Source organism: Neophocaena asiaeorientalis, unplaced genomic scaffold (assembly GCF_003031525.2).
Source record: "Neophocaena asiaeorientalis asiaeorientalis breed wild unplaced genomic scaffold, Neophocaena_asiaeorientalis_V1.1 scaffold230, whole genome shotgun sequence".
Taxonomy (NCBI): domain Eukaryota; kingdom Metazoa; phylum Chordata; class Mammalia; order Artiodactyla; family Phocoenidae; genus Neophocaena; species Neophocaena asiaeorientalis.
The window spans coordinates 4,220,197-4,243,491 of NW_020175186.1; the positions used below are offsets into that span (position 1 = coordinate 4,220,197).

The 23,295-nt window shown below is 36.6% G+C and overlaps 2 protein-coding genes across 5 annotated transcripts in view; one reads left to right on the forward strand and one right to left on the reverse strand.

The window, feature by feature from the left end:
* Positions 1 to 7,545: 7,545 nt before the first annotated feature.
* On the reverse strand, positions 7,546 to 9,407 carry FANCF (FA complementation group F). The gene has a single exon (XM_024764737.1). It carries the CDS (start codon positions 9,391 to 9,393, stop codon positions 8,314 to 8,316), a length of 1,080 nt encoding a protein of 359 aa, XP_024620505.1. The 5' UTR covers positions 9,394 to 9,407; the 3' UTR covers positions 7,546 to 8,313.
* A 119-nt stretch (positions 9,408 to 9,526) lies between these two features.
* GAS2 (growth arrest specific 2) overlaps positions 9,527 to 23,295 on the forward strand; it is a 155,029-nt gene continuing 141,260 nt past the window's right edge. For all 4 annotated transcript variants that reach the window (XM_024764575.1, XM_024764582.1, XM_024764581.1 and 1 more), the window contains exon 1: positions 9,527 to 9,557. The gene's annotated coding sequence lies outside the window, so the exon portion shown is untranslated. The remainder of the gene's footprint in view (positions 9,558 to 23,295) is intronic.

Genomic DNA, 23,295 nt, shown 5'->3' on the forward strand with positions numbered 1-23,295 from the left:
CAGCAGTTTCCACACCAGCATAGAGTGGTAAGGAGATAAAAACTATGAAAGAGAGGTTGTAGGATATAAGGGTAGTATGAGAGGATCTAATACAGGCCTGATCAGTCACAGGAGACATTAGAAAAAGTGGAGGAAAGGAAACATTAGAATAAAACTGGACAGAGAAAAACACAACTCACAGATAAATGAAATACAACACATAACAAGTAAGGAAAAAAGAGATATTCACAATTAGATATGTTATAGTGGCTGCAGATACTGAAGCAAGGACTATCTCAAAAGAAACCAGAAAGAAATCACTTATTAAAAACCATGAGAAGACTGACAACAGCTTTCTGAATATCAACAATGGAAAACAGAAAAGAGTGAATTACTATCTTTAACATGTTAACCTAGAATCCTGTACACAGCAAAATTATCTTCTAAGAACATTGACAAAATAAAAATATTTTTAGATAAAAACTAAGAGACCATTTAGAGACCTTCTTCAGGGGAACTTCTAAAAAAAATAATAAACTGATCCCAGGGGAAATGTCTGAGGAGCAATAGGAAACAAAAATTTTAAACATGTAGGTAAATCAAAACATACTTGTTGGGCTTCCCTGGTGGCGCAGTGGTTGAGAGTCTGCCTGCCGATGCAGGGGACACGGGTTCGTGCCCCAGTCTGGGAAGATCCCACATGCCGCAGAGCAGCTGGAACCGTGAGCCACGGCCGCTGAGCCTGCGCCTCCGGAGCCTGTGCTCCGCAACGGGAGAGACCACAACAGTGAGAGGCCCACATACCGAAAACAACAACAACAACAAAAAAAAAACACTTGTCAAAAAAAAACCCCAAAAAACAAAAAAAACACACTTGTCTGTATAAAATATTAAAGTGTTCTAATTTGTTGGAAATTTTCTTGTAAAGAACAAAACTAAAAATGAATAAATTAATAACTTGTGAGTTGGGAGATGCGATCAGGGTTAAAGGTTTCTAAGGCCCACTGTATTGTTAGAAAGGAAAATAAAGATTTCAGACTAATTTTAGATATTTTTAAGTTAAATGTGGTAAAAGTTTCAAGAGGAAAAGCTTAGGTATAGAATATAGCATCTCAATTAGCAGAGGGAGAAATGGAATAGGAAGACAAAAAAAATTCAGGAAATTAAAAAGAACTGAGAAAGAAAATTAAGCAGAAAAGTCAAGACAAATATCAATAGAAAGCACAAAGTAGGGTAGCAGAAAAAAGTCCAGTCATATTAATAATGATAATAAAAATAGAAAAAAGATTTTAAAGCAGAAAATGTCATTACAAAATAAAAAGTTCAATTCATTAAGATGATATAACAATTCTGAATTTGCCTGCATATCATGAAATTGCTCAAAATATATAAAACGATAATTGATAAAGTTTCTTGAACCAAGATCATAGTGGGGAATTTTTTAAAATTGAAGTATAGTTGATTCACAATGTATTAGTTTCTGGTGTTCAGCAGTGATTCAGTTATATATATACATATTCTTTTTCATATTCTTTTCCATTATGGTTTATTACAGGATATGGAATATAGTTCCCTGTGCTATATGATAGGGGACCTTGTTGTTTATACATTCTAGTCTCAAACATACCAATCCAACCCTCCCCACCTCACAACCACAAGTCTCTTCTCTATGTCTATGAGTCTGCTTCTGTTTCATAGATATGCTTGTGTCATATTTTAGATTCCACATATAAGTGATATCATGTGGTATTTGTCTTTCTCCTTCTGACTTACTTCATTTAGTACGATAATCTCTAGGTCCACCCATGTAGTTGGAAATGACATTATTTCTTTTTTTTTAATAGCTGAGTAATATTCCATCTCATCTTCTTTATTCATTCATCTGTTGATGAACATTTAGGTTGTTTCCATGTCTTGGCTATTGTAAATAGTGCTGCTATGAACATAGGGGTGCATACATCTTTTCAAATTGTAGTTTTGTCTGGATATATGCCCAGGACTTGGATTGCTGGATCATATGGCAACTCTGTTTTTAGTTTTTTGAGGAACCTCCATAGTGTTATCCACAGTGGCTGCACCAGTTTACATTCCCACCAGCAGTGTAGGAGGGTTCCCTTTTCTCCACACCATCCCCAGCATTTGTTATTTGTAGCCTTTTTAATGTTGGCCATTCTGACCAGTGTGAAGTGGGGCCTCACTGTAGTTTTGATTTGCATTTCTTTAATAATATTGAGTATCTTTTCATGTACCTATTGGCCATCTGTATGTCTTCTTTGGAGAAATGTCTATTTAGGTCTTCTGCCCATTTTTTTTTTTTTTTTTCAGTACATATTCTTTTCCATTATGGTTTATTACAGGATATGGAATATAGTTCCCTGTGCTATATGATAGGGGACCTTGTTGTTTATACATTCTAGTCTCAAACATACCAATCCAACCCTCCCCACCTCACAACCACAAGTCTCTTCTCTATGTCTATGAGTCTGCTTCTGTTTCATAGATATGCTCGTGTCATATTTTAGATTCCACATATAAGTGATATCATGTGGTATTTGTCTTTCTCCTTCTGACTTACTTCACTTAGTATGATAATCTCTAGGTCCACCCATGTAGTTGGAAATGACATTATTTCTTTTTTTTTAATAGCTGAGTAATATTCCATCTCATCTTCTTTATTCATTCATCTGTTGATGAACATTTAGGTTGTTTCCATGTCTTGGCTATTGTAAATAGTGCTGCTATGAACATAGGGGTGCATACATCTTTTCAAATTGTAGTTTTGTCTGGATATATGCCCAGGACTTGGATTGCTGGATCATATGGCAACTCTGTTTTTAGTTTTTTGAGGAACCTCCATAGTGTTATCCACAGTGGCTGCACCAGTTTACATTCCCACCAGCAGTGTAGGAGGGTTCCCTTTTCTCCACACCATCCCCAGCATTTGTTATTTGTAGCCTTTTTAATGTTGGCCATTCTGACCAGTGTGAAGTGGGGCCTCACTGTAGTTTTGATTTGCATTTCTTTAATAATATTGAGTATCTTTTCATGTACCTATTGGCCATCTGTATGTCTTCTTTGGAGAAATGTCTATTTAGGTCTTCTGCCCTTTTTTTTTTTTTTTTTCCAGTACGCGAGCCTCTCACTGTTGTGGCCCCTCCCGTTGTGGAGTACAGGCTCCGGACACACAGGCTTAGCGGCCATGGTTCACGGGCCTAGCCGCTCCGCGGCATGTGGGATCTTCCCGGACTGGGGCACGAACCTGTGTCCCCTTCATCGGCAGGCAGACTCTCAACCGCTGCGCCACCAGGGAAGCCCATTCTGCCCATTTTTTGATTTGGTTTTTTGTTATTGAGTTTTATGAGCTATTTGTATAATTTGGAAATTAAGCCCCTGTCAGTCACATAGTTTGCAAATATTTTCTCCCAGTCCGTAGGTTGTCTTTTCATTTTGTTTATGGTTTCCTTCGATGTGCAAAAGCTTGTAAGTTTGATTAGGTCTCATTTGCTAATTTTTTCTTTTGTTTCTATTGCCTTGGGAGACTGACCTAAGAAAACACTGGTATAATTTATGTCAGAGAATGTCTTGCCTATGTTCTATTCTAGGAGTTTTATGGTGTCATGTCTTATATGTAAGTCTTTAAGCCACTTTGAGTTTATTTTTGTGTATGGTGAGAAGGTGTGTTCTACTTTCATTGATTTACATGCAGCTGTCCAACTTTCCCAACATAGTGGGGAATGTCAGCACTGCTCCCTCACTTATTTGATAGGACAAACAGAAAAGGAGTAGTAAATATGCAGAATAATTTTTTTAAAAGTTTACAAAGTTAATTTAAAATATATATGTAGAAATGTGTGTCCCCAAATTAGAGAAAACACATTCTTTTCAAGTACATGCAGCACATTTATAAAAACTGACCACTTATTTGGACAATAAACCAAGTATCAATAAATATCAAAGATTCAGTATCATATAAACTACATTTTCTGACAAAAGTAAATTAATTTGGAAAAGAATAACAAAAAGATAATTTTAAGAATATTTATCCATTGAGGAATATAAAAAACAATTTTAAGTAATCCATAGATTATAGAAGAAATCATTGTGGAAACTAAGCTATAAATACTTAGAACTGAATGATAATGAAAATGTTAAATATCAAAACAAGAGACTTGGAGTGAAAGCAAAATTAGGGCAATTTAAATACTTATATAATAAAAAAAGTTACAAATGAGCTAAATGACTTTGCTTAAGAACTGAGGAAGGAACAGCAGAATAAAAGCAAAGAAGAAAATAGATAAAATAAGAACATAAATTTTTGAAATAGAAAAAGCGATATAATAAACTTAATTCACTGGGAAAAATTATGTAATAGATAACACTTGGGAAGACAAATCAAGAAAAGCTAAGACAAAGAGGAAAAAAAGGAATAAAAATGAAAAAGAATTGTAGGTGTGTTAGTGATAAAAAGGTAGGAAAACACTAGTGATGAAAAAGGTAAGAAACAACTTTGTTCCAATAGCCATAAAGAAATTGAAATTGTAGTTAAGTCATTCAATTAAAAAAAAAACAGGCTCGGATTGTATTACAGAATAATTCTATAAGACTCCCAAGGAATTGTTCATTCCAATTTTATAAAACTCTCACAGACAATAAGGAAAAGAGTAGTCTCTAATTCATTCTATATGGCCAGTAAAATACTGAATTCAAACAAAAGTATATAAGAATAAAAAATTACAGGTCAATCTCACTCATGAACTCAGAATCAAAAAATCTAAATAAAATATAAGCTGAATTGAACAGAATATTAAAAATTTAATACATTTGACTGAGCATCTCTGAAAAGCAATGACAAATTATCATTAGAAAAGTTAACATAATAAAAGAAAAAGAGGGAATTCCCTGGTTGTCCAGTGGTTAGGACTTGGCGCTTTCACTACCATGGGCCTGGATTCTATCCCTGGTCAAGGAACTAAGATCCTGCAAGCCACGTGTGTGGGCAAAAAAAAATAATAAAAAAGAAAAAAAAAAGAAAAAAGACCTCAACATTTTCATCTCATTAAACATAGGAAAAGCATTCAACTAGCATTTATTGAGGACTTACTTTCTAATAAGTACATATTTTCCTTTATTTTTAAAGACTAAACATAAAAATATTTGATAACTTGATAAAATCTAGAGATGTTATATACATTAATTACAGGTATGGAAATAGCAGACATGTGACCAAAAGATGGATAGGAATACACAAAAATGAAAATAGTGCCAATGCGATAGGGTATTCCTTTAATATTGTTACCATATTATTTATCCAATAAAAATGTATTAAAATATTAAACTCCTCATTTTATTTCAAATTTATTTTAATGGTCAAATCTTAATGATGAGTCTCAGTTCTTATTACACCTTCAGGTATGGTTGCTTTTCATAAATACTAATTCATTGTGTGAATCATATTTTACATTTATTTATCTGTTTATCAAAGAAGAGAAAATAGATGAATCGGCCTGTTTATAATTTCTGACATCATTTTCATATGCATTATCATTTTATCTTTTAATTATGCTAAGCAGTTCAAAAGGGTGGAATTTTTCTGTTTCATAGATAAATGAACTCTGATTCCTACAGTGAAATAACTAGGTAAAAGTTATAGTAGTAGATAATAACCCAAATTTAAACCATATTTGATACATATAATTTCTCCCATGTGCCAGTCCCTGTTAGAGTATACATTGATGATACAGACATTTAAAAGTTTTTAATACAGTATTGGTTTTCAAATCAGCAACCTACCTCCCTAGAAAAGATTTGTGGAGTGAATGTAAGTTAGAAAAGATCCATATCCTTGGTGACCTTACCACTCAAGAGTCACATAAATACTGGACAAATCACTACCTGTAGTCACAACTCCTTAATAAAACTTGAAGTTCACAGCACATTATCCTGTCTTACAGTTATATTAAGAGGTTCTGCTAAGATGATTTAATTGCAAAACTTTGTATACTGTATGACACCATACAAATGCATAGCCTTATTTATGTACTCAAAGCCAAATCTTACACATTTTCTATTAGAATCAGAACCTTAATAAGCAGCCAGCACATGGACAACAGCATTTAGATTTAAAACATTCTAATATACTCAATAAATATACACCCAGTCCAAGGGAAGTTTTCAGAAAGCATTGAGATATTTGTCCTCAACTAATACTAACAAAAAACAACAGGCACATGCAGTCATTTTATCTGCTGGCTCACAAGAATCTTGAATTTATTTATTCAATTTCCCATTTCTTCCTCTCATTTCTTCTCTCTTCCTATAGATTCAGAGTGATAGTAAGATTTCTATATTCAATAACACCCCTTCAAGTCTTTAACTTTGTTTAAAACAAGATAAAGAATACAGATTAAGAGGAATTCCCTGCTGGTCCAGTGGTTAGGACTCGGGACTTTTGCTGCTGAGCCCAGGTTCGATCCCTCCTCTGGGAATTAAGATCCCGCAAGCCACATGGCATGGTCAAAAAAAAAAAAAAATTTACTGTTGTTAAGAATATAGATTAAGGTTCTAATCCTGGCTTCATTTATTCAAACATTTGGAGTAGCTACCACATGCCAGGCACTGTGCTAGGCTCTGGGGGAAAAAAAAACAGATTGGCTTCTGTTCTCATGTTGCTTATTTTCTGTGTGCCCTTGGGCATTGTAGTTAATCTTCTTTAGCTTGTATCTTGATTTATAACAATACGGTCTTGATGTGAAGATTAAATATGGTTATCTATGCAATGAACATAGCATGGAGCCTAAAATAAGATATGGTGAGTATAAAAATAGATTAAAATTTTTTTTTTACTGAAGTCTATAACAATGTTTACCATTTTATCTTGAAAAAGAGTGTGCAATGTTGCAGCAGAAATAGGGAAATAAGTTCACAAACTGTCATTCTTTAAAGCTAAAGGTTAGGGTTATGGGACTTAGGTTTATGGGTCAATATTATGACTTGTGTGGGCAGAACTCTTCATTGGGTTATGCTTCCTGAAAAAAGACCTTCAGGTAACTAACAGAAGGAATTGCCTTTCTTCCTGCATTAATGGCAAATTAAATCTAAAAGATGGTCTACGTGGATTAGAGCTAGAAAAAGGAATCAAACCACAGGAAATACAAACTTGCTTGTGTTAACCCAGGATCATCTGGAAAAGTGTACTTGCTAGCAGAACAGTAGTTTACTCCAGGTTTCACTATAGAATAAAAAATTCTACAAGATTATGCAACTCCTTTTGCTCTAATTCCATTTCTGGAATTAGAAGAATCTTGCAACCAACTAACTTGGTTATGGAAAAAAAAATCTTGATGAACAGAAAGTTATATTCCCCCTAATAAAAATGAATAAATCATTCTTAAGTTTGGTGATTGGCAATCACTCTGCTGGTAGTGGAGCATCTGGGTAAACTCACAAAATGAGGTTCCTACACACACTAAACAAATATTCTAAACTGTCCCCATAGGGCAGCCAACAAGGACAAAGTGGGAGAATTTGACTATTTTAGTCTCAACACTTCATTCAACATGAGGCAACTGAAACACCAAGGTTGTGATTTATTAACCTAGTCAACGGCAGAAGCAGCACTAATGCAGAAGTTTGTTTTCTTTTACCATCAAATGTTAAATTAATATCCAAAGGCATATATTTGTATTTACCATGCTGTAAAATTTTTAAGTCAATGCTTTAAATTACTGTATGATCTTTCAATGCACAGAAATGAGAAACAAAATTTCTGAATAACACAATTTTAATACATGTTGACGCTGGTTAATTGGTTAGAATGTTAGGTTAACAAGGCCAAAGTCCAGGGTTTAAAGTCCAACTAGGCCAGTTGGCTTTCCAAACCATTTCTGACAGCACATGTTGTTGGTTAGAGAAATCACTTCTGGGGATTTAAAAAAAACCCAAGAAAAACCTGCAAAAGTAAGGCATTAATAATATTAAAAAAGGTGTATTGTTTGTCACTTTAAAGCTGCATTTTCTTTGACAAGCACATATCTTTTCAACATTATTAGAAATGCGCCTTCTATGGCTTTAGGTAGGATACTTCCAATGTTACCTCCTCTAAACAGAAAATCCATGGCACTACAAGCCAGTTACTTACATATCTGTAATTAAGTTACAATTACACCTATTATATACTAGGACCTACAATAATATTTTGGACACATGAAAGTACAGGACATTTGGCGAGGACACTGGGATTTTAATTTTGTAAACCGTATATTTGCACAGTTACAGAACGTTGCCCATAGAGAATTGGGGCCTGGGCTGAGAACTTGTCTCTGCCCAAATGCAATATCACGCACTACTCCCAAGAGACAGCAACAGGTCTGTCCAGATGCTAAGACCAGGGACTTCGAAATCTCCATCTTGAGCCTTACAGGACTTCAGAGCAGTAAAAACTTCATCTTTCAGAGGTGGAGGGGCCTGACAGAGGCTTTGAAACCTGCTGAACAACTCCTCCCAGGGCACATCCTGGGACTCAGTTCCAATCCAAAGGCCTTTCTGAAGGCTGTAGTGCAGCTGTCGACCCCAGTCTGTTAGCAGGCCCAGGTAGACCCGGGAGAGCTCTGGATGGCGCCCCGCCACCAAAGTTAAAAGCCCGGCTGGGAGGCTGCGGCAAAAAGCAACCATGACATCCGATTTCCCCAGAAGCCAGCGAAGCAGCTCTTGACCCTCCTCTCCCGGAGTTTTGGGGCTGCCTAGTTTCAATTCCTCTTCTTGGTGCCGGGGAGACGACGGCGGCAGCAACAGCGCGGCCGCTACCACCTTCAGGAAATTGTTCTGGGGCGAGCGCTCCCACAGGCTGCTGAGAAGCCTACCAGGGCCCCCTGCCTCGGCCTCCCCCACCTCCTGCAGACGCCTCAGCAGCAGCTCCGCCTGGGTCTTCATCAGTGAGTCCTCCTGAAGGACCGGGTTCTCTCCATAGGCATTGAAGCGCAGCATGTGAATAGCGGCCCGGCGGCGGGCGAGGCGGGCCAGGCTGCCTTGGAGCGACTCCTCCTCGGCGTCCGGGACGCCAGGGCCGGGAAAGAGCTGCTGCAGCAGGTAGTGAAAGGAGGCATCCCCGAGGGCCGGGTTCGCCAGCAGTCGCAGGGACAGCAGCTGGTCGCAGAGCCCCAAGGCCTGGAAGTTCGCCAACCCCGGGGCTGGAGCAGGCCCAGAGTCGCCCTGCTGCTTCCACTGGTTTTGCAGTCGCCGCTCCAGCGCCTTGCTAATGCAGGCATGGCGGCCAAAGCGCTTGTGGATGTGGCGCACGTAGCGAGCCCACTGTAGGGCCCTGCGCACGGTCACGGGGTCCCAGGTGCTGACGTGGGTCGTGCGGGAGACAGCCAGAACCTCAGAGAAGCGCTCCAGGTGCTGCAAGACCGGTTCCATGGAGCGCGCTAGGGCCTTACTTCCGCCTTCACCTTGGAGCCGGCTACTCTCTGCGTGCTTGATTGGCGTGTTGATGAAACGATACGCCTCTCTGCAATGCTATTGGGTAAAATCCCTGTCAATCTGACAGCGGCTTTAATCCGGGTACCTGCACTCCGAGAAATGTAAGCCCCTGGAAAGTGCTCTTGGTTTTACTTTTGCCGTAGATATTGAGGAGGCTCATACGGGAGGGAGAATAAAAGGAGGGCTAGGATTAGAGAATTCCCGGAGCCACGTGGGAGATGCTGTTAGTTACGGAGGTCTCCGTGCTTCCTTTCGCTTTATAAGCATCTCTAGTAGAAGTTTCCTGAGTTTTGCGTGAGTGAATCTGTGTTAAGGTTTATCATAATTGGGGAAAGCCAGACACGGGCTGTTACATATAAGAAAATGTAATTAAATACAAATTTTGGTTCAATTCAGTTTAGTAGAAAGGTACTGACCTCCAATTAATTAATACCAGACACTATGGTAAAGTCTGGGCCTTGACCTTATCCTTTCATTATTAGAACTTGAATCCTGAAACTTAAAGATTAATACTTTATTAAAATAGTAAAGGAACTTAAATTTTATTTCAAAGTTTATTGTTTTTTTTGTTTTGTTTTTGTAATTCTCAAGGCAGAATAACTTAATTGACTCTTATTTCACACAAACAACTAATTGAACTAAGTGGCATTTAACAGCATATAACAAAAACAAATGCTTGTCTAAAGATTGTGGGAAGGGGGAGGGGGAAGAAGAATCCACTTCTGGAATGTTATCTGGATTATTCACAAATTTATGTGTTCTACAGATGTTTATCTGCCAACCTGTAGGGGTTTTGTTCAGAAACCTACAACAATTTCTAGTCTACTGAAGTTGACACAATAAGTCATTGGAGCTGAGTTTGTTTCCAGTCTTAAAGACACCAAGCAAAAGTATTCTAATGAGTAGTCGGAACTGGTGTTTTGTTTTGTTTTGCTTTAACAAAAAGGAGAAGAGAAATTTAACAGGAAGAGTCATTTTTCATTTATTAACTTTTTAAAAAAAATGAATAAAGCAGTGGTGTTCATGCTGTTAATTCAGTTTTAGGATCTGATATTTATCACTTAGCCTAAACTCTCAGTTGGTCTGTAGTGGTTACTTGATTTTATCTTTGTGTTGGATACTAGAAACTTTGAGCCAAATGTGCAGTCTACTTTTAGCAAATGCACAGGCTTCACCAATTTATTCTTAAATTGAGCACTTATTATGTCACATAGTGTAAGATACTAGGGATTTATTTGTAAATAAATAGATGTTGTCCTTGTCCTGGTGGAGAAGTTCATTTCCTAGCATTTAAGAGCAAAATTAAACAAATAACCTCAAATGTGATAGGAGGGTATAACGAAGGTGGATCTCCAAGACTTAGGTGATGGGGAAGGCCTCCCTCTGTAAGAAACTGACTTTCTCCTGAAAGCCCAAAGATGAATGTTGAAAAACGTTTTCAAGGTCAGGGGAACAGTTAATTTACAGGTACCTGAGTTGAGAGAGCCCAATCCGTTCAAGGAGGTGAAAAAGTCCAAAAAATCTGCCTTCAGGTCGGGATGGGAGTGAGACCTTATGGCAGGAATTGTGCAGATTAGTTTCAGATCATTCCACTTTTTAAAAATTTTAGCTAAAAAAAAAAAATTTTAGCTAAAATCCCTGCTTGGGCATTATAATATGTAAATTTATGCATATTTCACATTCGCTTATTTTCATTAAATGAACACAATGTCTGTGAAATTTTCCCCTTTAGAAGAAAGAAAAGCCTAGGGTTTGGAGCTTCTCCTCAGTGTTCCATTTAATCAACAAAATTCAATGATCATTTATTAAGCTTCTACTACATGTAAAGTATTAGGGATTGAAAAAATGATTATGACAAGGTCCTTTGCTTCAAGAAACCTACATTCTTGAGGCAGGGGTGGAAGGGGCACAAAAACACTGAACTATAATGCAATTCAGATTTTATGTGTTTAAAAAATTCTAAGAATGATGCTATGAGAGACCAGATATAAATTGACAGGAGAGTTCAAGGAAGGCTTTACAAAGAACTGATACTTCAGTTAGGCCTTAAACTATCATGAAATACAGGAAAATGCAAGTGAGAAAAATAACATAAGGATGTTAACCTGTATAGTGTGTGATACAAATGCTAGTACGAATCTCCCATATCTTCATTATGATTCCTAAATTTCTGGGATACAGTAAATTAGGACAGAGACTGAAAGGCCAGATTTCGGGAGATTTCATTAAAATACATCAATCAAACCATGAGGGTTAAGCATCATAAACAACTAAGCATCAGAAAAAGAGACATTCACAAAAAGTTTACCTCATAGGGTTCTGGTGAGGATTAAATGAAATAATAAATGTGAAATGCCATCCTTGGTATTTTGGCTGTCTTTTAATATTCATTCTATTATTACCCCCACCCTCTTTGCATAATAAAGATGCAATTTGGAGTACTGACTCCAGCTCAGCTCAAGGGGTAGGCCAATTTGAGCCAATCATGTTAATCCACCCCTCTCTTAATTCAGTAATTAACTTAGGAACCCAGCCTTAAGCCTATCGATGTATAGCATTTTCTTTTTTTTTTTTTTCAGAGACAATGTAGAACTTTTATTTTTCTGAAACATTGAGAAGTAGTTGCCAGTGACATAATAAAACATTACCCTGAATACTGTGTTTATTATAAATATGAAAATTTTCCTACATAGCTAAATATAACCATCAGTGTCAGGAAATTAACATCAATGTATTATTATAATTTAATCATCAGACCCCGTTCAAACTTATACAGTTGTCTCAATAATGTTTTTGTTTTTATTTAAGTATACTTGATTTACAATATTATATTAGTTTCAGCATAGTGATTCAGCTATTTTTATAGTTTATACTTCATTAAATATTATTACAAGATAATGACTAAAATTCCCTGTGCTATAAAATATATCTTGGATGCTTATTTATTTTATTTTATTTTTTTGTCCTTTATTTTTAAATTTTTTTTTGAATTTTATTTTATTTTTTTATACAGCAGGTTCTTATTAGTTATCCCTTTTATACATATTAGTGTATATATGTCAATCCCAATCTCCCAATTCATCCTACCAACCCCCCGCCCCCCCTGCCGCTGCTTTCCTCCCTTGGTGTCCATAAGTTTGTGCTCTACATCTGTGTCTCAACTTCTGCCATAAAAACTGGTTCATCTGTACCATTTTTCTAGGTTTCACATATATGCATTAATATACAATATTTCTTTTTCTCTTTCTGACTTACTTCACTCTGTATGACAGTCTCTAGATCCATCCACGTCTCTACAAATGACCTAATTTCATTCCTTTTTATGGCTGAGTAATATTCCATTGTATATATATACCACATCTGCTTTATCCATTTGTCTGTTGATGGACATTTAGGTTGCTTCCATGACCTGGCTATTGTAAATAGTGCTGCAATGAACATTGGGGTGCATGTGTCTTTTTGAATTATGGTTTTCTCTGGGTATATGCCCAGTGGTGGGGTTGCTGGGTCATATGGTAGTTCTATTTTTAGTTTTTTAAGGAACTTCCATACTGTTCTCCATAGTGGCTGTATCAATTTACATTCCCACCAACAGTGCAAGAGGGTTCCCTTTTCTCCACACCCTCTCCAATATTTGTTATTTGTAGATTTTCTGATGATGCCCATTCTAACTGGTGTGAGGTGACACGTCATTGTAGTTTTAATTTGCATTTCTCTAATAATTAGTGACGTTGAGCAGCTTTTCATGTGCTTCTTGGCCATCTGTATGTCTTCTTTGGAGAAATGTCTATTTAGGTCTTCTGCCCATTTTTGGATTGGGTTGTTTGTTTTTTTAATATTGAGATGCACGAGCTGTTTATATATTTTGGAGATTAATCGTTTGTCCGTTGATTCATTTGCAAATATTTTCTCCCATTCTGACATTGTCTTTTTGTCTTGTTTGTAGTTTCCTTTGCTTTGCAAAACATTTTAAGTTTCATTAAGCCCCATTTGTTTATTTTTGTTTTTATTTCCATGTCTAGGAGGTGGATCAAAAAAGATCTTGCTGTGATTTATGTCAAAGAGTATTCTTCCTATGTTTTCCTCTAAGAGTTTTATAGTGTCTAGTATTACATTTAGGTCTCTAATCCATTTAGAATTTATTTTTGTGTATGGTGTTAGGAAATGTTCTAATTTCATTCTTTTACATGGAGGTATCCAGTTTTCCTAGCGCGACTTATTGAAGAGACTGTCTTTTCTCCATTGTATATCTTTGCCTCCTTTGTCATAGATTAGTTGACCATAGGTGCATTGGTTTATCTGTGGGCTTTCTATCCTTTTCCATTGATCTATATTTCTGTTTTTGTGCCAGTACCATATTGTCTTGATTACTGTAGCTTTGTAGTATAGTCTGAAGTCACGGAGTCCGATTCCTCCAGCTCCGTTTTTTTCCCTCAAGACTGCTTTGGCTATTTGGGGTCTTTTGTGTCTCCATACAAATTTTAAGATTTTTTTGTTCTAGTTCTGTAAAAATTGCCATTGGTAAATTGATAGGGATTGCATTGAATCTGTAGATTGCTTTGCGTAGTATAGTCATTTTCACAATATTGATTCTTCCAATCCAAGAACATGGTATATCTCTCCATCTGTTGGTGTCATCTTTAATTTCTTTCATCAGTATCTTATACTTTTCTGCATACAGGTCTTTTGTCTCCCTAGGTAGGTTTATTTCTAGGTATTTTATTCTTTTGGTTGCAATGGTAAATGGGAGTGTTTCCATAATTTCTCTTTCAGATTTTTCATCATTAGTGTATAGGAATGCAAGAGATTTTTGTGCATTAATTTTGTATCCTGCTACTTTACCAAATCCATTGATTAGCTCTAGTAGTTTTCTGGTGGCATTTTTAGGATTCTCTATGTATAGTATCATGTCATCTGCAGGCAGTGACACTTTTACTTCTTCTTTTCCAATTTGTATTCTTTTATTTCTTTTTCTTCTCTGATTGCTTTGGCTAGGACTTCCAAAATTATGTTGAATAGCAGTGGTGAGAGTGGACATGCTTGTCTTGTTCCTGATCTTAGAGGAAATGCTTTCAGTTTTTCACCATTGAGAATGATGTTTGCTGTGGGTTTGTCATATATGGCCTTTATTATGTTGAGTTAGGTTCCCTCTATGCCCACTTTCTGGAGAGTTTTTACCATAAATGGGTGTTGAATTTTCTAAGAAGCTTTACCTGCACCTATTGAGATGATTGTATGGTTTTTACTCCTTAATTTGTTAATATAGTGTATCACGTTGATTGATTTGCATATATTGAAGAATCCTTGTATCCCTGGGATAAATCCCACTTGATCATGATGTATGATCCTTTTAATGTGTTGTTGGTTTCTTTTTGCTAGTATTTTGTTGAGGATTTTTGCATCCATATATATTCTTCAGTGATATTGGTCTGTAATTTTCTTTTTCTGTAGTATCTTTGTCTGGTTTTGGTATCAGGGTGATGGTGGCTTCATAGAATCAGTACCACTTCAGACAGCATATATATTGGTCTTGTTTTTGTATCCATTCCGCGAGCCTGTGTCTTTTGGTTGGAGCATTTAATCCATTCACATTTAAGGTAATTATCGATGTGTATGTTCCTATGACAATTTTCTTAATTGTTTTGGGTTTGTTTTTGTAGGTCCTTTTCTTCTCTTGTGCTTCCCACTTAGAGAAGTTCCTTTAGCATTTGTCGTAGAGCTGGTTTTGTGGTGCTGAATTCTCTTAGCTTTTGCTTGTCTGTAAAGCTTTTGATTTCTCCATCGAATCTGAATGTGTTCCTTGCTGGGTAGAGTAATCTTGGTTGTCAGTTTTTTCCTTTCATCACTTTAAATATGTCATGCCCCTCCCTTCTGGCTTGTAGAGTTTCTGCTGAGAAATCAGCTGTTAACCTTATGGGAGTTCCCTTGTATGTTATTTGTTGTTTATCCCTTGCTGCTTTCAGTAATTTTTCTTTGTCTTTAATTTTTGCCAATTTGAATACTGTGTCTCGGCATGTTTTCCTTGGGTTTATCCTGTATGGGACTCTCTGCACTTCCTGAATTTGGGTGGCTATTTCCTTTTCCATGTGATGGAAGCTTTCGACTGTTATCTCTTCAAATATTTTCTCTGGTCCTTTCTCTCTCTCTTCTCCTTCTGGGTCCCCTATAATGTGAATATTTTTCCATTTAATGTTTTCCCAGATGTCTCTTAGGCTGTCTTCATTTCTTTTCATTCTTTTTTCTTTATTCTGTTCTGCACCAGTGAATTCCACCATTCTGTCTTCCAGGTCACTTATCCGTTCTTCTGCCTGAGTTATTCTGCTATTGATTGCTTCTAGTGTATTTTTCATTTCAGTTATTGCATTGTTCATCTCTGTTTGTTTGTTCTGTGATTCTTCTAGGTGTTTGTTAAACATTTCTTGCATCTTCTTGATCTTTGTCTCCATTCTTTTTTGCCAGGTCCTGGATCATCTTCACTATTATTATTATGAATTCTTTTTCTGGATGGTTCCCTATCTCCACTTCATTTAGTTGTTTTCCTGGGGTGTTATCTTGGTCCTTAATCTGGTACATAGCCCTCTGCTTTTTCATCCAGTCTATCTGTGAATGTGGTTTTGTACTGCAGGCTGCAGGATTGTTGTTCTTGCTTCTGCTGTCTGCCTTCTGGTGGATGAGGCTCTCTAAGAGGCTTGTACAAGTTTCCTGATGGGAGGGACTGGTGGTGGGTAGAGCTGGCTGTTGCTCTGGTGGGCAGAGCTCAGTAAAACTTTCATCCACTTGTCTGCTGATGGATGTGGCTAGGTTCTTTCCTTGTTGGTTGTTTGGCCTGAGGTGACCCAACACTGGAGCCTACCCAGGCTCTTTGGTGGGACTAATGGCAGACTCTGGGAGAGTTCATGCCAAGAAGTACTTCCAAGAATTTCTGCTGCCAGTCTTTGTCCTCATGGTGAGACACATCCACCCCCTGCCTCTGCCGGAGACCCTCCAACACTAGCAAGTAGGTCTGGTTCAATCTCCTATGGGGCCACTGCTCCTTCCCCTGGGTCCCGATGCACACACTACTTTGTGTGTGCCCTCCAAGAGTGAAGAGTCTGTTTCCCCCAGTCCTGTCAACGTCCTATAGTCAAATCCCACTAGCCTTCAAAGTCTGATTCTCTAGGAATTCCTCCTCCCGTTCAGAAGCCTGACGTGGGGCTCAGAACCAGGTTGGGAAGCCTGACGTGGGGCTCAGAACCTTCACTCTAGTGGGTGGACTTCTGTGGTATCAGTGTTCTCCAGTTTGTGAGTCACCCACCCAGCAGTTATGGGATTTGATTTTATTGTGATTGCACCCCTCCTACCATCTCCCTGTGGATTCTCCTTTGTCTTTGGTTGTTGGGTATCTTTTTTGGTGAGTTCCAGTGTCTTTCTGTTGATGATTGTTCAGCAGTTAGTTGTGATTCCAGTGCTCTTGCAAGAGGGAGTGAGAGCATGTCCTTGTACTCCGCCATCTTGAACCAATCTTCAGCATTTTCTAATGACACATTTGTTCAGAAGTGGCCAGATGAATCAATTCCAATCAGTTAGGCCTAGATGATTACTTTTCAGAGTTGGTAGATCATGCACATTCACCAATATGAAGAGATAGTCATATTAGACAATGTAGTTGTATACAAGCTGGGTATCAAGCATGTTTAAGAGATTGTTTCTTCCTCTTGATGTTGTATATTTATATGAAGCCCAAAGCTACCATAGCCCTCTTCTTCCCTGAGCCAATAGAATCTCATAGTCACAAGGAATACATTGTATTAAGACAACTCTCAAACTAACCCTGTTTAAGATTATAACCCTATATATTACCAGTTTTTTTTCTTGCAAGTTTCATTTTCTATTGCTTTCAACTAAATGCACCCAACTAATACCAGCCCTTCAGAACATTGTGTGGTATGTGGTGCATATAAACACTCAGTAAACATTGGCTATTGTTGTTAATGTTATATAAGCCTCCGAAGTGTACATCTTCCCATGTCTTCTCCAAATTGTACTCCTCCCTAATATAAAAGAGCAACCACCAACACCCTATGGTCAGAGGTAGAGAAAATTTTAGCAAAGAAACATACAGCTTGATGCTGCAATATTCACTGTTGGTTCTGAGACGTTTTTATTGCAGTCTTTTCCAATGGAGTATTAAGACTTGAAAAATCGAGTTCATTCCATGCTCTAGCTTAGGTCTAATTTTTTAGTTATTTTAAGATATGCATTAAGTTGGAAATTATAGGACACTATGGAACTGGGAGACCAATGAAAACAAAGTATTCTGATGTCCCTTTATTTTACTTTGAACAATATTATATTCACACACTTATTTCAATATTATATTGACACACTTATTTCAGCCCTCTGCTTGTTGAAATAATATTTTTCTATATGAACAAGCAGACCTGGACTCTACATCTTCAGGCAGGGTGGACCTGAAGGGTTTTTGTCTCATTCCAGAATCTTTTTCATGGAAGGAAAGTGCTTTGACTTTTTTACAATCACTCCGAGGGCAAATACTATGGGCAATGATTACACCTGATCCTAACTCTGTTACTTCATTCAAGACTGGAGTAAGAGTAGGTCTCTCTATGTTCTGTAGTAGCAACAATAAATAGCAAGCTGGCACAACTTTTGAAGAGAGATTTCTTATAGGAACTTTGCAAATATATTTGCCATTTTTTTGTGACAATGCAAACTATATTTCTTAGAGGTGACTATAGATCTTATTGGGAGTTCCTTCTACAAAATCAAAATTTCTTTGTTTTACTTATTTCCCTTACGAAGGGGAGAAATCATCAAATGAATTATAATGGACAGAGGATGTTAGACAGGTATAGGGTAATCTGACAATTAAGTTTCCAGGAACAAATGGCCTTGTCCTGCATCCTATGTTATTATAACTAGTCCCTGATCAGATTGTAGGACCTCATACCAAATCTCAAAAATATTAAATTTGTATACCTGATAAGAAAAAAAAAACCCAACAATGTTGATATTTTTACCCTTTGGAATTGTTTTCATAAAGGTAACTGACTATAACTAAGCAAATGTTTTTTCTGGGTCTTGAGCTTCCCAATCAGTGTACAGTAGTAAAGGTTACAATCGTATGTCTGAAATATTAATCTCCTTTGGCCTTGGGGCATATGAATGAAGTCTGGGAGGCTGGAGTCATTACTGACATAGTGAGAGATCTGATAACCATTCTTCAGTCCTTCTTTGGACATGCTCTGCCACCTGGGCATCTACTCAGTGTCTAGAGTGAGTGCACAGTGCAGCCCATCAAGAACATAGTGGAGGAGTTCTAGATGTCCACAAGGACAGGGCAAACCCTAGTGAGTTCAGAAGAAAGTGTTGGAGGAAGGGTTAGAGGATGAGATCTCCTTGTGGGCACAGATCTGGATGATGGCTCCAAATCTCTGTTTTCACAAATTTGAGATACTCCTTTCCATTTGCAGTGGATGTGACTTTAAGTGGCCTCAAAGTTAGCAGCAGAAGGACTGCCCTGACCTTGCATGTGTACTCTGAAAATTAGAACTTCATTAAAACTTTGGAACACCTGATTTGAATTGTTTTTTGGACTTGAAATTCATTTTCATCATCATAGTATACGTTTAACATATTGCCTTCATAAGAAAAGAAAAAAGCTTTCCTTTAAATATAATCTCATTCCTTATAAATTTTAAAAGCCTATAAAAATGGTTTTATCTATTTTATCAACAATATTTCTAGTCAATGGTGACTCAAGAATATGAAGAGAACTTTGTTAAGGTCTTGATCAGGAATTGTGACTGACCATTTCAAGCATAAAAAACAATACTAAAAAAAATTACGAAAGCAAGCTTAATTTTCGTATTTAAAAAATTCAGTTTTAATTGTTGTTGAGAAGTTTCATATAAATTTAATATGTAGAATCATGTCTATTCATAGTACAAAGAGAGTGCAAAAAAATATTTTTTTCACCAAGACTTTTACCTATAGATCTTCCTCAACTTACAATGGAGTTGTCCCATTAAACCCATCATAAGCTAAAACTATCTTAAGTTCATCAAAAATGAATTTAATACTCCTAATCTGCCAAACACTATGGCTTAGCCTCACCTACCTTAAATGTGCTCAGAACACTTACATTAGCCTCCAGTTGAGCAAATCATATAACACAAAGCCTATTTTATAATAAAGCATTGACTACCTCATGACATTTTTTGAACATTGTACTATACTAAGAAAACCCCAGAGTGGTTGTATGGGTACAGAGTGGTTGTCAGTGTATTGGTGGTTGACCCTCGTGATTGCATGGCTGACGGGGAGGTGTCACTCGCTGCTGCTGCCCAGCGTCATAAGAGAGTATCAGACCACATATCTCTAGCCCATGAAAAGATCAAAATTCAAAGTATGAATCTACTGAATGCATATCACTTTTGCACCACTGTAAAGTCAAACAATCTTAAGTAGAACCACTGTAAATTCGGAATTGTTTGTATGCATCCCAAATCCTCTGATTGACTGACAAGTGCCATAACGTAAAAACAATTGGAAAGCACTGCTCTAACATAGGCACTCTAACACAATTAGCTAAAGAAAAATGGCAAAATAAAGGGCACTGCAATTCAAATTAAGCTTGCCTTAAATTTCTACAAATAGGACAGGAAGAAAATTAGTTGGTTAGTTATTCTCCGTTTGTCCATCCCATGTCACCCCATGCATTTTCTCCTTTCTTTCCCTATTCTGTGCAGAGGACTGGCTTGATCCTTATTGACTCTGTCAGCCTTATTCCCTTGCCCTCTGACTTGCCACTGAATCGACCAATGAGAGGCATTAGCAATCAGAAAGAGGAGAGGGATGTAGGGTTTTCTTCCTCTGCTCTCTGCTAAGGCATCAGGATTCTGGTTCTTTCATTTTAAAATGCCATGAGGCCTCCCTGAGCCTCTGATACCACCTATTATTCTCTGCAGCCCTTCCTGCTGTTGCTAATCCCTGGATGCCCTAACATACCTTGTCGATTTCCTTAACCCTGGCCTTGCTTCTGCAAACATCCCTGTTATTTCAAAATCCCTGCTGACTGTGCTGGTTTCCTGCCAAGACCTTAACTGACACAGTCGTCTGAGTTTTCAACCATTCTCATAATTAATATAAGTCTATGAGTCATAATATTATCAATCAGTATGTTTTTAGGGAATGATGACTAGTCTAGTGCAGTGATTCCCAAATGCCTGTCATTGCCAGACACTCCTGCCAATCTATGACAAAGTCATCATTATTACAGTGATATGTGAAAAATAAATGACATAACAATGTGAAGTGCTTTCATAAACGTAGTTAATTTAAGTGAAGGGAAAAAGTATTTTCTTTTTTTTGTAAAGTAAAGGTGATGTTAAATGTCAATTTTGTGTTTTCTTAATTTGGAAAAATTTTTAAGTTTGCAATTATCTTAGACACCTATTTTAGAAACTATGTGTTTATGGGTACACATATATAGATATATGCATATATCTATAGCTAGATAAAAGATAGATTATAAATCTGTGAGATCTATAATTCTGAAAATCTCCCGTCTCATGTGTGGAAAATGGTAGGAGTGTTTGTAGATAGACCCAGCTTGTGAAGACCTTGGAATACTTTAGTAAGGAATAGGGTCTGTGTTTAATTGGCTTTCAGATACTATTGACAGTTTTGGAGCACAAGAATGACATGATCATATATATTATAAAGCAATGGGGAGAATTGGTTGTAGCCAGCTGAGACAAATGGCTAGAGATGGAGGTCCCCTAGAGAAATATTGCAATAGTCCAGGTGCACAAAATGAGTTTCACTAAGGAAATAGCAGAGGAAACACTAAGAAGTGGTGGGGAGTGAGTGGTGCTCAGACTTGAAAATTCCTTCTGAAGAAGAATCATTAGATCTTAATGGAGAAAAGAATCAAAATTACTGTGCATATTCTCATTGAAGTGATTGAGTGCAGTCTCTTTACCTTTGGAATGGAACGTGGATTGGTATTGATTTTAGCTAATGCCTGTAATTGGAAGAGGGAAAAAAATCTCAGAGCAAATCACGGCTCAGTGGAAACTCTTATGCATTTGTTTTTTAATCCCAAATTACTGTTTTTCTTCACACTCTTCAGGATCCCCTGGATTAGCAAATTAGGTAATAGAATATTTTATTAGTAATTAGTGAATACTAATGGTAACTCCAGAAGACATCTTGGTTGCATGAGAATTATTAAAAACATGGATTGAATTATTCAAAGGGAAGAATTTAAACAAGAATTTCTCCCCTTCCTTAAATAATCTCTAATTCAATTCCCAGAATCTTAACATTTAACTTAATACTTCTTGGATTGCTAATATTCAGAAACTACTTAAATACTTGAATTAATCCCACTGGAAGAAACTCCTCTGACTTGTCATTTTTATATTTTTTCCACTGCTTGGACACCTATTGAAAAAAAATCTATATATAAGGGACAATGATGAGATTCATATTGACATAAATTGAATATATAATATATAGTTTTGACATTATATATCAATACACAGATTATACATCCTCCTCTGTGTATATGTCTGTATTTGCATAAAAGTAAATGGGATGAAATTCCTAAGAAGATACTTGAAGTAAATAATTGAACTAAATTTATTTTTAAGATTTCATTTTTCTTTTACAACTGGTAATTTTTTTCTAATTCTAAAGCAGAAAGAAAAAATATGAATCACAATCTCTCTTTACCTTTGAATTAGAAGTTTGATTTCTTGAAGGAGAACTCTGTAATAATGTCTGGGTGCCTTTATTTTTATCCCACAGTTATCAGTATATTGCTATATAAGCACCTGCCAGGAAGGCCTATTTTTTTCTAGTTCAGTAATTTTTTGTGTCTGTTGTTCCCATTTTCAAGTCTCCAAAACTTTTATGTGAATTCTTTCACCACATTTTTTTCATTATTTCCCAACCTTCTTTTTTTCTAGATGGCTGAAGTTTCCAGACATATAACCAGAAATGTCCTAAGAGAATTAATATATAAAAAAATAAAGCTAAGGAAATGGAAAGCAAAGAAAAATAGGCATGCATATGCACATGTAAACTCATTTTAAACTTCACTTTAAAAAGTAATAGATGAATTGATTTTCCTAATTAATAGTCTCTGAGTAACAAATATAGTGGAAAAATTATCAAGAAACTTTTTTTGTTTTTAATAACTTCCAGACCTAATCTAAATTCTTAGATTGGGCTAGTCTGTTAATACCATTAATGTCAAGTATTTTCCCCAAAGATTCCTAACATTTCAAAATAAACTGGCTGAAATAAGCCAAATAAGTGATTAAAACAAAATTCATAATATCACAGAACATTTTATGGGTATGTAAAAATTCTTTTGGTAATGTTTTTATCAGTTAGTTACCAAATTTTAAGCATAAAGGAAAGCTTTAAAGGGAATATTCCATCAGGTTTGAGCGAAATATTCCACTTAAGGGTCAAGAGGGGTGTTTAAAGCAAAAGTGCTGTAGTTAATATTTCTTTTCCCTTTTTTCTTTTGAGTGGATTAATGAATGTTGTAATTTTCTAAGTTTGCATATCGCTACTTAAACAGATCCAGTGGGTAAAAACCCCTATTTCTGGTTATCTTAGAATATGGTGTATCTTCACCTTTCCCCTAGTTGGTATAATTTTTGCGTTCATCTGTTTTATTGATGCTGGACATAGAGGAGGGACTGTATACAACTGAGCAATATCTCTGTTATCAGGATATTGGTAGAATCTGGATCCATTTGAAGACATTTCAGTATCCCATGGACAATTCAGCATGTTAGAAAATGCTAAATGCCAAGA